The sequence below is a fragment of the Dreissena polymorpha genome, chromosome 12, assembly GCF_020536995.1.
Source record: "Dreissena polymorpha isolate Duluth1 chromosome 12, UMN_Dpol_1.0, whole genome shotgun sequence".
NCBI lineage: Eukaryota > Metazoa > Mollusca > Bivalvia > Myida > Dreissenidae > Dreissena > Dreissena polymorpha.
Genome location: NC_068366.1, coordinates 57719998 through 57737134, shown reverse-complemented (window position 1 = coordinate 57737134; position 17137 = coordinate 57719998). Strand labels below are relative to the sequence as shown.

The window sequence follows — 17137 nt, the reverse complement described above, 5'->3', positions numbered from 1 at the left end:
GAAAAGGCAATGAAAACTAGAGCTTTGTCACAGACGTGACTTATACCCGCTCATGCTGCAGTGACACAGACTATTTTGCATGCTGTCTTCACAAAACAAAAAAACCTAATTTATGGCTTTATTTAAGAATTATCATTTATGGCCATTTTTACCATTGAACTCTTGATTTTTTTCACATGACAGGCCATCCAATCACTGAACAAAATTTATGTACAGAGTCATTTTAAAATCTCACAATGAATGACATAGTTATGGCCCGGACAAGATCATTTATGGACAATTTTGACTAATGAACTCCAAGTGTGACCTTGACCTTGGAGATATCCACGTACTTCTTTCGCATGACACACCATCCAATGATATTGAACAAATTTACTAAGAAATTTTAAAATCTCACAATGAATGACAGTTATGGCCCAGACAAGATCATTTATGGCCATTTTTGACCTTGAACTCAAAGTGTGACCTTGACGTTGCAGATATAAACGTTATTCTTTCGCATGACACACCATCCAATGATGGTGAACAAATGTGCCGAACGATTTTGAAATCTCACTATGAACGACATATTTGTGGCCAGGACAAGCTCATTTATGGCCATTTTTTACCTTTGAACTCGAAGTAGGAACCTTGACCTTGGAGATATCAACGTAATCCTTTTGCATGACACATCGTCCAATGATGGTGAACAAATGTGCCAAATGATTTTTAAATCTCACAATGAACGACATAGTTACTGCCTGGACAAGCCCATTTATGGCCATTTTTGACCTTTGATCTCAAAGTGTGACTTTGACCTTGGAGATATTGAGGTAATTCTTTCGCATGACAAATTGTCCAATGATGATGAACAAATGTGTCCACTGATTTTAAAGTATCACAATAAATGACAAAGTTATGACCCAGACAAGCTCACTTATGGGCAACAACGAGTGTGTCCTTGGAGATATCGACGTACTTCTTTCGCATGACACACCGTCCCATGATGGTGAACAAATGTACCAAGTCATTTTAAAATTCTAACAATAAATGACATAGTTATGGTCCGCACAAACTTTTGGTTTAAAACGCACAAAGTGACCCCTTGACCTAGTTTTTGACCTGCAGCATGACCCATAACTATACTTGACCTAGACATCATCCAAATACAACTTCTGACCAAGTTTGATAAAGATAGGATGAAATTGTCGTGACAGACAGACCTACAGACAGACCGACAAAGTGTCTTCTACATAGCCCCCAATACCAATGGTAATGGGGGTATAAAAATCCATTTCTGCTTATATTCTATGCTGAAGATATTAAGTTACCCCTCTCTTATTGGGTGATTTTATGACAAATTAAGATGACTTCAGATATTCATAATATTTTGTAAACAAGAAACCGTCGGAGACGGGTGATGCTCCCCAAAGGTTTTTTTTTGTCACAATATTGCACTATATATTCAGATAAAAGGAAACGTCTTGAGGGCACAGTAGTTGGGGGGGACAATAATTTTTGTATAGAAAATTTCAAAGGGCCATAACTCTGTGAAAAATCATTCGACCAGAACCCGCAGATAATATGCACATCTCTTGGTAGTGAAGCTTCCCATAAAGTTTAATTGAATTCCGGTCATTAGTTGCTGAGAAACAGCCCGGAAAAAAATTGTGCACGGATGGACACACGGACGGACAGACGAAGAGGCGACAATATATGTTTCCCCAAAATAAATTTTGGGGGAGCATTAAAAATTGTTTTTGTTTCAATGTGATTCCAATATTGCATTTGTGACAACTTGAATCAAATACACTAAAGCTCATTGAAATCTTTTTTACAAGTGAAGGGTTGATTTTATTTAATTACTTCTATAAAAGACCATGAATCGGACAGAGATATATATGGAGTTTTCAACATTAAAATCAACCAACACTTGACTAGATTAAACTATACTTCTTTGGAAACATTGAGATATCGGTAGAATTTTGAAAGAAAACCAATGACAGTTACTATGTTACATTCAATACAGCAACATACAGGCTTTGATACAAGATAATAACACTGAACAACAATGTAGAATATATGTCAAACAAAACAAAATAAAGGCAATAAAAAGTACCTACCATAACTCTCATTTTGAATGGTAATCAGACAATATATTCCTAAATCACAAACCAATTAGCATTTCACTGTCAGAAAACATACATTCTCAAATACCCACAGAATGTGAACTAAACTGACTGCCACAGAAAATTACGCAGTATTAAAAACCAATACCCAGTTCAATACACCGGTTACTCGATAAGCTTACAGTTTTCTTTATCAATATTACAGCAATACGACAATTTACATTTCACAAAGAAGTTTTTATGTAATTATGTCTTAAATCTTCGATTAATTTTCAGAGCTCAAGTGTGTTTGTGCAGTGAATGGTTAATCGTAGATTTGTTTTGGTAAAAAAATAACAACATCAAGTATCTAGCTGAGTCAATAGTGAGACTGTCAACTTTATCTAAAAGAAAATCAATCGATTGACACTAATACGAAATGATGTCAGAAAAATTTGACCACGATACGTGTGCGTAAATATGAACTGACTGGCAAATGGCCAATGTTTATATTATTGGGATATTTAAATGGTTATGATGAAATCAGCAAATAACATTTAATTCCAGATAACCACAGATTAGCGCTCTCAAAGATAAAAATTACGAGGGGGATATACCCTGTAACAAAATCTATTGTTCCTTGTATTGATAAAAAAAACAACGCCACTTTGTTCAAGTGAGCAAATAAAAACATCGTTTATCTGTTTTTGTTGTGTTTTTTATACCTTTTTAACACTTTACCACTTAGATATGTTTTTTTATACATTTGCAATCCCTTAGAAAGTAACATTTAATTAAATACCTTTCTAACTAGATTCAAGTTTTAAAGGCTTCTTCCAACCCTAAGATATGGATGAGCAGCAAAAAGCATAAAACCAGAAAAGACTGCGAGTCACTCGAAGACTGTTCTGTCCAAGACTGTTCTGGTTTTATGCTGTTTGCACATTTAGGGTTACAATATTTAAATCAAAAGGGTTAAATTAAAGACAGTGGGAGAATGACTGAAGAAAGGATTCCATGACCAATCCCTACACAAATATGTTGCCTGGCCATGGATTGAACCAGCAATCCTCAGAATTATAGCCCAGCACTCTACCAACTGAGCTAACCCGCAAGTCAAACTGGACAGAGTGAATCAGGGCAATATCAAGGCAAACACTCTCATATTATTTATCCTACCACTAAATGATATTTTATAAGGACACTCTGATGTTTATTCTTCTCATGGAATCAGTCTTGTTTTCACATACACCTGTGGTGAAACATTATTTTAAGTCAAACTGTGATGGAAGTTGGACAATAATCATTAATAAAATAAATTGGCATAAATTCATTTAATGTTTTAAATAAATAGTCATATAAAGAAACATTTGTTTAAGGGTTTACAGTAAATTGATCTAATCATGCAAAACACATGCCTTTGTTTACTATAACAAAAATATAAACACTCATTAGTTCTTACACAATTATCTCCTGGCAGAATAAAAAACTTTGGTGCTTTTGCTGCAAACCAGTACTACATAATAATTCACGAACAGTCATAAGCCATTGCAATTTTAGATCATTTAAAGTCCATTTCTGTTCTTTAAATATACACATAATCCCACCAGATTACTGTTGACAATAGATCAAAGTGCAATCAAAAGGGATTTGTAGTGCAGTAAAAATGGCTGTAACAGAATCGTGATAAAACACTATCTCTTTGCAGGAAAGGAAAAATTTCCAGTCATACACTTAAAACCTGTTTATGATATCAAGTTGTGTGATGTGTTATTGAATCATTTGAGGCTGATTTCTGTTATATAAGTGTAAAATTTCACACAGGATTGATCAAAGAAACTCAAAAGTCCTTGGCTTTGAAAATCCTACATCCAAAGCTACATGTCCTTCATATCAGAAAATATTTTTTTAAAGTTTTTTTTCGGCGTGCTGTATTAAGCCAGCTTTTCACCTTAGCCTGACCTTTGTTAGCGTCCAATAGAATTCAATTAAACTTCCCGCGGCCAAGTACAGATGAATAAACTTCATTGACTGCATTGGCTGATTTGAGAATACGACCAGAACATTGGAAACATGTCCGCGTCTTTGTAACACTGTTTTACTGCGTGTTCAGCATGAAACAATTTTATATCTAATAAAAAGGCTTAATAGATAGAACAGTTTTACACTCAATCTCGACATCAATACAGTTTGTGCGTCCACCTTTTATTTTCAGAAGATTTTCAGCGCGAGAACGTTTGCACTTAAAGGCTATTTTCTCATATTTAGTACTAACTTCCATACTCCTGTCAACATGTTAACATGTTAAAGTATAGAGAGCAGTGGAAGCGAAGACTCTCTTTAATTGCATTTCAACTCGCGAGGTATATCGGGTCAATTTGCGGCCACTGTGTGTGAATGTCAGAGTTTACATACAGGTCATCGCTGCGTCTCTACCCTATGTGCTGATCGGAGTTCGCGGCCAGGAAAATAATCGTTACATAATAAAGACGCTATAGCGTGAACTAGGTGAACTGAAATTTTCTTTAGACCAGACAGATGTTAAATGAAGATATCCAGCGATATCATATGGTATGTCAATAATAGATTCTTAATGTGTTTTACAACAATACCATGATAAATATTATTTTTCATTAATTTAACAAGAGTTATGCCATCATATTGACTAATGAATTAAGCATGAGCGCAATGATTCTCGATACTGTTAAAAATCGAATCAAATAGCAACGCCAGACAAACCACTAAAACAGGTTTGTTCGAAGAACGCGCGTATAAATATTTAAAATATATACGGATACTTCGCGTGTGGCCGGTTGACTCATATGTTTTAATTTCACTTCCATTCTTCTTTTGGTTTTCTGTTTTGTATCTATACGTTTATGACCAGCAATATGTAATAATGTAAAATAAGTCGCGAAACTCCGCGTATCATCCCGTACTGCGTTTGCTGCAGCTAAGAACTGCACAGAAAAAGACATTCGCTATCTTTGATCTCATTCATTGAAGTCTTTACCTTTCATTAACTGCAACCACAATCAACGCCTTATATCTTTTTAAAAGATATTTCTTGTTAAAAGTAACATAAATAAAATGTTACACAAAAAAGTAATTTAAGCAGATTTAAATATTAATAAAAAAACAACACCTTATAAAAGCTTTATAGTTGGATAGAATGCCCATCAATCGATAATCAGTCCTAACTTAATAGCTCATAAATTGTGGTCCACATTTCATTATGTACAATACCATGGTCATACAATTAATGCTTAGGTAGAAGCGCTCCTGTTAATTCTCTCACAGATACAAATGCTTCACCTTCAACAGCAATGCAAACATATTGAATGCCTTCACAATGCAATAATCACTTTATGTAACAATTATGGGCACCATTGACTTCAGTTTCTGTCATGGCCATCACCAATGATAATGTTGAAGAACCCCCAGCAAAGTAACTGACTCAACTAATGGCCACACAATGTAACCATTTCCAAAAGCCATCAATTATATGGATGGAAAAAGTGTAAGTAATATTTGTTTATGGGCTTTTTGATCAATACTTAACTAAAATATATTTAAGTTTTCCACACATACAAGTTTTGGTAAAATTTTGCATGGGTAAATCAAACCTTTAGCAATCCAGTAGTAAAACGATCAACCAGCACTTATTGCTTAAGAGTCAATATCCAAATGGAAAATGTGCCATAATATATTGCTTATATTCATTAGCTAAAATGGCTTATCTAAAGCCAAATATAAAATTGAGACTGATTCAGGTAATTATTATGTACACTCTCATGTAAATTAACTTTTCTGAAAAATCAGGTCAAAACAAGAACATGTCAGCTATTGGGGTGCAATATGTACTTGAACGATCCAATCTTTAATCAAAAGTTCTGACTTTAAATTTCCAACTCTTATCTGGATTGAATTATAAAATGTACATCCCAATAACTTTTTTCTACAAGGGCAAATATTTGCTTGTCTATGTAAGCGGCCATTTTCTGCAGCTTTAACATTTTTTCTAGATTGCCTTGAAACCAGTTTCAGAGGTAACTGGAATAGTAAAACCATCTTAACCCTTTCAGTGCTGGAACCGAGTTTTGAAGGCCTTTGCAAACAGTTTGAATCCAGATGAGACGCCACAGAACGTGGCGTCTCATCTGGATCCAAACTGTTTGCTATTCTTTGAAAAAAATCTAAGAAAATGCTAATTTTAGAAATTCAGCAGACGACATTTGAGCAGATGACAAATTTCCCAGCACGCAAAGGGTTAAGTTCAGAATCTTAATGAGAGGCTAAGTACCAGGTATGACCCCTGGATATTTTTTTTGTAAAATGCTATGCCTGATAATACAACTATTCAATTGTATATAAACAGTTGGGATCAATGAAACTGTAAATTTCAAAAAACTGTGTAACAGCTGTGGCTTAATGTGCCATGCCTTATGTACAAATAGATAATCACCGATAATGACACAGAGATGTAAATTCCCTATTTTGTCATCAGAACAGCCCTTGTTTCAGCAACAATGCAAATAAAAAACATCTCAGACAATAACTTATATCGAGCTTGAAATTGTCAATACACTAATAGCTGAAACAGCTGCGAGGATTTCATTCATTACAGATTGAGATTGTCTTCAGAATAATGTTAGTGAATAGCCAATATATGAGCCGCGCTTTGGTAAAACAGGGCTTAATACATGTGCATAAAGCGTCATCCCAGATTATCCTGCGCAGGGACAACACTTTCTCAAGACTGGATTTTTGTTTATAAGAGACTTCCTTCAACATTTTTCCTTTTAGAAGCAAACTGAAAATTGCTATGTGCAAATGGCATAAAACCAGAACAGCCTGCGAGTAACTTGCAGTCTGTTCAGGTTTTATGCTGTTTGCTGCTCATCAGTATCTAAGGGTTGGAAATGAAGCTTTTAAACTTTTTACTTGTATCTAGTAAGGGACTACAAAATTAAATGCGTTAAAATATGTATCTAAGTGGTAAGGGTTAAATAAACAAGAGATGTGTTTGTCAGAAACACAATGCCCCCTAATGCGCCGCTTTCATTTTTACCTTTGACCTTGAAGGATGACCTTGACCTTTCACCACTCAAAATGTGCAGCTCCATGAGATACACATGCATGCCAAATATCAAGTTGCTATGTTAAATATTTTAAACGTTATCGCAAAACTTTAACCAAGGTTAAAGTTTTGGGACAGAATGACAGACAAACAGACAGGCAAAAACAATATACCCCCGATCATTCGATCTGGGGGCATAAAAAAACATTAAAGCTCAAAGTGTTGTCCCTCATGATAAACCTGTGGAGACTAGACATACATTAAGTCCTGTTATATCAGAGTAAGGTTAATGTATTTACAGCAGTGTTCTGTGAAAAAGGGGTTTACTGCATGTGGGTAAAGTGTTGTCCCAGATTAGCCTGTGCAGTCTGCATTTTTTTTAGATTTTTGCTAAGAAGATACTTTCTTTAAACAGAAAATATCATAAATGCCGAAAGTGTTGTCCCTGATTTGAATGTGCGAACTGCACACTTTACGCACATTAAACTCCTTTTTCACAGAGCACGGCCCATGTTCAACAGTGTTGACACAATTCCATATTCTACAATTCTAACAAATGCTTCGTCTTAATTCATGTGGATTGATATATTAAGCTGACCTGAATATATTGTTTGTTTGGAGTTACCCGACCCATATTGTTTAAGGTGGGTAGGTAGGTAGAAATGTTTTTTTTTTGTTTTTTTTTCTATATGGTATAACATTATACAAAGATGAGAAACCCTATAGGATACTTGGTTTATTTAGAGATATGTTGTACATAATTAAAAGGCAAACTAATATTAAACATTTAATGAACATTTATTTTCCATGTTTAACACTGATGTACATATTGTCATTTCTTCTAAGGAAGTCTTACAAACGCTGGCCGGTTTTTGTGAACTAAAAAAAGACTGCTAGTTGGCTTAAAAAATATGAGTCGCAGGAATTTTAGTGAATCGGTCGGGTAACTCCAAAAGAACAATTTATTAAGGTCAGCCTTATATAGTATTGTTAAAAGCCATGTTTACCATATGAAAAAAATGCACACACAAAATATATCAGTAACAGTAATCTGTCACAATTTATTTATATAAAGTACCTAGCTGAAACATTTTCTGGAGCAGATATAAAAATGTATGCGTCTCTCTTATTTCTCAAACTTAGTAATTCATTTACACAAAGAAAGTATCCAATGTCTAATTATCTTGAGAATGAATGAAATAAACTTGTTCATTAAATTATGAATTGCAATAAAAAGGGCAATAAACATATTGTGATTGACATTAATACAAATACAGACTTTAAGAACTAGCTCAGTGACTTATTGAAAAAATCTCATAAATATTCACAAAACATATTTGAACTGGACAAATTTCTTGGATGAAAGTTTATTACAACACTCACCCATAGTCAGAATTAAAGAACATGCATGATGATTTATCATTTTATCATACAAATAACTATTACTTAAAGGCCAGTGTAAAAGAATGATTTGATTTAACTGAGAATGTACTACAAGTCTGAGTCTACTGAGAATGCACTACAAGTCTGAGTCTACTGAGAATGCACTACAAGTCTGAGTCTACTGAGAATGCACTACAAGTCTGAGTCTACTGAGAATGCACTACAAGTCTGAGTCTACTGAGAATGCACTACAAGTCTGAGTCTACTGAGAATGTACTACAAGTCTGAGTCTACTGAGAATGTACTACAAGTCTGAGTCTACTGAGAATGTACTACAAGTCTGAGTCTACTGAGAATGTACTACAAGTCTGAGTCTACTGAGAATGCACTACAAGTCTGAGTCTACTGAGAATGTACTACAAGTCTGAGTCTACTGAGAATGTACTACAAGTCTGAGTCTACTGAGAATGTACTACAAGTCTGAGTCTACTGAGAATGCACTACAAGTCTGAGTCTACTGAGAATGCACTACAAGTCTGAGTCTACTGAGAATGTACTACAAGTCTGAGTCTACTGAGAATGTACTACAAGTCTGAGTCTCCTGAGAATTTACTACAAGTCTGAGTCTACTGAGAATGTACTACAAGTCTGAGTCTACTGAGAATGTACTACAAGTCTGAGTCTACTGAGAATGTACTACAAGTCTGAGTCTACTGAGAATGTACTACAAGTCTGAGTCTACTGAGAATGCACTACAAGTCTGAGTCTACTGAGAATGTACTACAAGTCTGAGTCTACTGAGAATGCACTACAAGTCTGAGTCTACTGAGAATGTACTACAAGTCTGAGTCTACTGAGAATGTACTACAAGTCTGAGTCTACTGAGAATGTACTACAAGTCTGAGTCTACTGAGAATGTACTACAAGTCTGAGTCTACTGAGAATGTACTACAAGTCTGAGTCTACTGAGAATGCACTACAAGTCTGAGTCTACTGAGAATGTACTACAAGTCTGAGTCTACTGAGAATGTACTACAAGTCTGAGTCTACTGAGAATGTACTACAAGTCTGAGTCTACTGAGAATGTACTACAAGTCTGAGTCTACTGAGAATGTACTACAAGTCTGAGTCTACTGAGAATGTACTACAAGTCTGAGTCTACTGAGAATGTACTACAAGTCTGAGTCTACTGAGAATGTACTAGAAGTCTGAGTCTACTGAGAATGTACTACAAGTCTGAGTCTACTGAGAATGTACTACAAGTCTGTGTCTACTGAGAATGTACTACAAGTCTGAGTCTACTGAGAATGTACTACAAGTCTGAGTCTACTGAGAATGTACTACAAGTCTGAGTCTACTGAGAATGTACTACAAGTCTGAGTCTACTGAGAATGTACTACAAGTCTGAGTCTACTGAGAATGTACTACAAGTCTGAGTCTACTGAGAATGTACTACAAGTCTGAGTCTACTGAGAATGTACTACAAGTCTGAGTCTACTGAGAATGTACTACAAGTCTGAGTCTACTGAGAATGCACTACAAGTCTGAGTCTACTGAGAATGTACTACAAGTCTGAGTCTACTGAGAATGCACTACAAGTCTGAGTCTACTGAGAATGTACTACAAGTCTGAGTCTACTGAGAATGTACTACAAGTCTGAGTCTACTGAGAATGTACTACAAGTCTGAGTCTACTGAGAATGTACTACAAGTCTGAGTCTACTGAGAATGTACTACAAGTCTGAGTCTACTGAGAATGTACTACAAGTCTGAGTCTACTGAGAATGTACTACAAGTCTGAGTCTACTGAGAATGTACTACAAGTCTGAGTCTACTGAGAATGTACTACAAGCCTGAGTCTACTGAGAATGCACTACAAGTCTGAGTCTACTGAGAATGCACTACAAGTCTGAGTCTACTGAGAATGTACTACAAGTCTGAGTCTCCTGAGAATGTACTACAAGTCTGAGTCTACTGAGAATGTACTACAAGTCTGAGTCTCCTGAGATTGAACTACAAGTCTGTGTCTACTAAGAATGTACTACAAGTCTGAGTCTACTGAGAATGTACTACAAGTCTGAGTCTACTGAGAATGCACTACAAGTCTGAGTCTACTGAGAATGTACTACAAGTCTGAGTCTACTGAGAATGTACTACAAGTCTGTGTCTACTGAGAATGTACTACAAGTCTGAGTCTACTGAGAATGTACTACAAGTCTGTGTCTACTGAGAATGTACTACAAGTCTGTGTCTACTGAGAATGTACTACAAGTCTGAGTCTACTGAGAATGCACTACAAGTCTGAGTCTACTGAGAATGTACTACAAGTCTGTGTCTACTGAGAATGTACTACAAGTCTGGGTCTCCTGAGAATGCACTACAAGTCTGAGTCTACTGAGAATGCACTACAAGTCTGAGTCTACTGAGAATGCACTACAAGTCTGAGTCTACTGAGAATGCACTACAAGTCTGAGTCTACTGAGAATTTACTACAAGTCTGAGTCTACTGAGAATGCACTACAAGTCTGAGTCTACTGAGAATGCACTACAAGTCTGAGTCTCCTGAGAATGTACTACAAGTTTGAGTCTCCTGAGAATGTACTACAAGTCTGGGTCTCCTGAGAATGCACTACAAGTCTGAGTCTACTGAGAATGCACTACAAGTCTGAGTCTACTGAGAATGTACTACAAGTCTGAGTCTCCTGAGAATGTACTACAAGTCTGAGTCTACTGAGAATGTACTACAAGTCTGAGTCTACTGAGAATGTACTACAAGTCTGAGTCTACTGAGAATGCACTACAAGTCTGAGTCTACTGAGAATGCACTACAAGTCTGAGTCTACTGAGAATGCACTACAAGTCTGAGTCTACTGAGAATGCACTACAAGTCTGAGTCTCCTGAGAATGAACTACAAGTCTGTGTCTACTGAGAATGTACTACAAGTCTGAGTCTCCTGAGAATGTAGTACAAGTCTGAGTCTACTGAGAATGTACTACAAGTCTGAGTCTACTGAGAATGCACTACAAGTCTGAGTCTCCTGAGAATGCACTACAAGTCTGAGTCTCCTGAGAATGTAGTACAAGTCTGCGTCTACTGAGAATGTACTACAAGTCTGAGTCTACTGAGAATGTACTACAAGTCTGTGTCTACTGAGAATGTACTACAAGTCTGAGTCTACTGAGAATGCACTACAAGTCTGAGTCTACTGAGAATGCACTACAAGTCTGAGTCTACTGAGAATGCACTACAAGTCTGAGTCTCCTGAGAATGTACTACAAGTTTGAGTCTCCTGAGAATGTACTACAAGTCTGGGTCTCCTGAGAATGCACTACAAGTCTGAGTCTACTGAGAATGCACTACAAGTCTGAGTCTACTGAGAATGTACTACAAGTCTGAGTCTCCTGAGAATGTACTACAAGTCTGAGTCTACTGAGAATGTACTACAAGTCTGAGTCTACTGAGAATGTACTACAAGTCTGAGTCTACTGAGAATGCACTACAAGTCTGAGTCTACTGAGAATGCACTACAAGTCTGAGTCTACTGAGAATGCACTACAAGTCTGAGTCTACTGAGAATGCACTACAAGTCTGAGTCTCCTGAGAATGAACTACAAGTCTGTGTCTACTGAGAATGTACTACAAGTCTGAGTCTCCTGAGAATGTAGTACAAGTCTGAGTCTACTGAGAATGTACTACAAGTCTGAGTCTACTGAGAATGCACTACAAGTCTGAGTCTCCTGAGAATGCACTACAAGTCTGAGTCTCCTGAGAATGTAGTACAAGTCTGCGTCTACTGAGAATGTACTACAAGTCTGAGTCTACTGAGAATGTACTACAAGTCTGTGTCTACTGAGAATGTACTACAAGTCTGAGTCTACTGAGAATGCACTACAAGTCTGAGTCTCCTGAGAATGTAGTACAAGTCTGAGTCTCCTGAGAATGTACTACAAGTCTGAGTCTACTGAGAATGTACTACAAGTCTGAGTCTACTGAGAATGCACTACAAGTCTGAGTCTCCTGAGAATGCACTACAAGTCTGAGTCTCCTGAGAATGTACTACAAGTCTGAGTCTACTGAGAATGTACTACAAGTCTGTGTCTACTGAGAATGCACTACAAGTCTGAGTCTCCTGAGAATGTAGTACAAGTCTGAGTCTACTGAGAATGCACTACAAGTCTGAGTCTCCTGAGAATGTACTACAAGTCTGAGTCTACTGAGAATGTACTACAAGTCTGAGTCTACTGAGAATGCACTACAAGTCTGAGTCTACTGAGAATGCACTACAAGTCTGAGTCTACTGAGAATGCACTACAAGTCTGAGTCTACTGAGAATGTACTACAAGTCTGTGTCTACTGAGAATGTACTACAAGTCTGAGTCTACTGAGAATGTACTACAAGTCTGAGTCTACTGAGAATGCACTACAAGTCTGAGTCTACTGAGAATGCACTACAAGTCTGAGTCTCCTGAGAATGTACTACAAGTCTGTGTCTACTGAGAATGTACTACAAGTCTGAGTCTACTGAGAATGTACTACAAGTCTGAGTCTACTGAGAATGTACTACAAGTCTGAGTCTCCTGAGAATGTACTACAAGTCTGAGTCTACTGAGAATGCACTACAAGTCTGAGTCTACTGAGAATGTACTACAAGTCTGAGTCTACTGAGAATGTACTACAAGTCTGAGTCTACTGAGAATGTACTACAAGTCTGAGTCTACTGAGAATGCACTACAAGTCTGAGTCTACTGAGAATGCACTACAAGTCTGAGTCTACTGAGAATGCACTACAAGTCTGAGTCTACTGAGAATGCACTACAAGTCTGAGTCTACTGAGAATGCACTACAAGTCTGAGTCTCCTGAGAATGTACTACAAGTCTGAGTCTACTAAGAATGTACTACAAGTCTGTGTCTACTGAGAATGTACTACAAGTCTGCGTCTACTGAGAATGTACTACAAGTCTGAGTCTACTGAGAATGCACTACAAGTCTGAGTTGACTGAGAATGTACTACAAGTCTGTGTCTACTGAGAATGTACTACAAGTCTGGGTCTCCTGAGAATGCACTACAAGTCTGAGTCTACTGAGAATGCACTACAAGTCTGAGTCTACTGAGAATGCACTACAAGTCTGAGTCTACTGAGAATGCACTACAAGTCTGAGTCTACTGAGAATTTACTACAAGTCTGAGTCTACTGAGAATGCACTACAAGTCTGAGTCTACTGAGAATGCACTACAAGTCTGAGTCTCCTGAGAATGTACTACAAGTTTGAGTCTCCTGAGAATGTACTACAAGTCTGGGTCTCCTGAGAATGTACTACAAGTCTGAGTCTACTGAGAATGTACTACAAGTCTGAGTCTACTGAGAATGTACTACAAGTCTGTGTCTACTGAGAATGTACTACAAGTCTGAGTCTACTGAGAATGTACTACAAGTCTGAGTCTACTGAGAATGCACTACAAGTCTGAGTCTACTGAGAATGCACTACAAGTCTGAGTCTACTGAGAATGCACTACAAGTCTGAGTCTACTGAGAATGCACTACAAGTCTGAGTCTCCTGAGAATGTACTACAAGTCTGTGTCTACTGAGAATGTACTACAAGTCTGAGTCTACTGAGAATGTACTACAAGTCTGAGTCTCCTGAGAATGTACTACAAGTTTGAGTCTACTGAGAATGCACTACAAGTCTGAGTCTACTGAGAATGTACTACAAGTCTGAGTCTACTGAGAATGTACTACAAGTCTGAGTCTACTGAGAATGTACTACAAGTCTGAGTCTACTGAGAATGCACTACAAGTCTGAGTCTACTGAGAATGCACTACAAGTCTGAGTCTACTGAGAATGCACTACAAGTCTGAGTCTCCTGAGAATGTACTACAAGTCTGTGTCTACTGAGAATGTACTACAAGTCTGAGTCTACTGAGAATGTACTACAAGTCTGTGTCTACTGAGAATGTACTACAAGTCTGAGTCTCCTGAGAATGTACTACAAGTCTGAGTCTACTGAGAATGCACTACAAGTCTGAGTCTACTGAGAATGCACTACAAGTCTGAGTCTACTGAGAATGCACTACAAGTCTGAGTCTACTGAGAATGTACTACAAGTCTGAGTCTACTGAGAATGTACTACAAGCCTGAGTCTCCTGAGAATGTACTACAAGTCTGAGTCTACTGAGAATGTACTACAAGTCTGAGTCTACTGAGAATGCACTACAAGTCTGAGTCTACTGAGAATGTACTACAAGTCTGAGTCTACTGAGAATGCACTACAAGTCTGAGTCTACTGAGAATGCACTACAAGTCTGAGTCTCCTGAGAATGTACTACAAGTCTGTGTCTACTGAGAATGTACTACAAGTCTGAGTCTACTGAGAATGTACTACAAGTCTGTGTCTACTGAGAATGTACTACAAGTCTGAGTCTCCTGAGAATGTACTACAAGTCTGAGTCTACTGAGAATGCACTACAAGTCTGAGTCTACTGAGAATGCACTACAAGTCTGAGTCTACTGAGAATGCACTACAAGTTTGAGTCTACTGAGAATGTACTACAAGTCTGAGTCTACTGAGAATGTACTACAAGTATGAGTCTACTGAGAATGCACTACAAGTCTGTGTCTACTGAGAATGTACTACAAGTCTGAGTCTACTGAGAATGTACTACAAGTCTGAGTCTACTGAGAATGCACTACAAGTCTGAGTCTACTGAGAATGTACTACAAGTCTGAGTCTACTGAGAATGTACTACAAGTCTGTGTCTACTGAGAATGCACTACAAGTCTGTGTCTACTGAGAATGTACTACAAGTCTGGGTCTCCTGAGAATGTACTACAAGTCTGAGTCTACTGAGAATGTACTACAAGTCTGAGTCTCCTGAGAATGTACTAAAAGTCTGAGTCTACTGAGAATGTACTACAAGTCTGAGTCTACTGAGAATGTACTACAAGTCTGAGTCTACTGAGAATGTACTACAAGTCTGAGTCTACTGAGAATGTACTACAAGTCTGAGTCTACTGAGAATGTACTACAAGTCTGAGTCTCCTGAGAATGTACTACAAGTCTGAGTCTACTGAGAATGTACTACAAGTCTGAGTCTACTGAGAAAGTACTACAAGTCTGAGTCTACTGAGAATGTACTACAAGTCTGAGTCTACTGAGAATGTACTACAAGTCTGAGTCTCCTGAGAATGTACTACAAGTCTGAGTCTCCTGAGAATGTACTACAAGTCTGAGTCTACTGAGAATGTACTACAAGTCTGAGTCTCCTGAGAATGTACTACAAGTCTGAGTCTACTGAGAATGTACTACAAGTCTGAGTCTACTGAGAATGTACAACAAGTCTGAGTCTACTGAGAATGTACTACAAGTCTGAGTCTACTGAGAATGTACAACAAGTCTGAGTCTACTGAGAATGCACTACAAGTCTGAGTCTACTGAGAATGTACTACAAGTCTGAGTCTCCTGAGAATGTACTACAAGTCTGAGTCTACTGAGAATGTACTACAAGTCTGAGTCTACTGAGAATGTACTACAAGTCTGTGTCTACTGAGAATGTACTACAAGTCTGTGTCTACTGAGAATGTACTACAAGTCTGAGTCTCCTGAGAATGTACTACAAGTCTGTGTCTACTGAGAATGTACTACAAGTCTGAGTCTACTGAGAATGTACTACAAGTCTGGGTCTCCTGAGAATGCACTACAAGTCTGAGTCTACTGAGAATGTACTACAAGTCTGAGTCTCCTGAGAATGTACTACAAGTCTGAGTCTACTGAGAATGTACTACAAGTCTGAGTCTACTGAGAATGTACTACAAGCCTGAGTCTACTGAGAATGTAACACAAGTCTGAGTCTACTGAGAATGCACTACAAGTCTGAGTCTACTGAGAATGTACTACAAGTCTGAGTCTACTGAGAATGTACTACAAGTCTGAGTCTACTGAGAATGTACTACAAGCCTGAGTCTACTGAGAATGCACTACAAGTCTGAGTCTACTGAGAATGCACTACAAGTCTGAGTCTACTGAGAATGTACTACAAGTCTGAGTCTACTGAGAATGTACCACAAGTCTGAGTCTACTGAGAATGTACTACAAGTCTGAGTCTACTGAGAATGTACTACAAGTCTGAGTCTACTGAGAATGCACTACAAGTCTGAGTCTACTGAGAATGCACTACAAGTCTGAGTCTACTGAGAATGCACTACAAGTCTGAGTCTACTGAGAATGTACTACAAGTCTGTGTCTACTGAGAATGTACTACAAGTCTGAGTCTACTGAGAATGTACTACAAGTCTGAGTCTACTGAGAATGTACTACAAGTCTGAGTCTACTGAGAATGCACTACAAGTCTGAGTCTACTGAGAATGTACTACAAGTCTGAGTCTACTGAGAATGTACTACAAGTCTGAGTCTACTGAGAATGCACTACAAGTCTGAGTCTACTGAGAATGTACTACAAGTCTGAGTCTACTGAGAATGTACTACAAGTCTGAGTCTACTGAGAATGTACTACAAGTTTGAGTCTACTGAGAATGCACTACAAGTCTGAATCTACTGAGAATGTACTACAAGCCTGAGTCTCCTGAGA

The 17137-nt window shown here is 37.6% G+C and overlaps 1 protein-coding gene across 7 annotated transcripts in view; it reads right to left on the bottom strand.

Moving 5' to 3' along the window:
- The window catches only part of LOC127852875 (uncharacterized), a 113936-nt gene that overhangs the window by 51244 nt on the left and 45555 nt on the right, over window positions 1-17137 (bottom strand). The window contains exon 1 of one of the 7 annotated variants that reach the window (XM_052386900.1): window positions 2103-2296. The exons of the other annotated variants lie outside the window; for them this stretch is intronic. Within the exon in view, the coding sequence (XP_052242860.1) occupies window positions 2103-2114 (12 nt within the window). The 5' untranslated portion in view covers window positions 2115-2296. Of the gene's footprint in view, window positions 1-2102; window positions 2297-17137 lie in introns of those variants that run through there. 7 annotated transcript variants of the gene reach the window in all.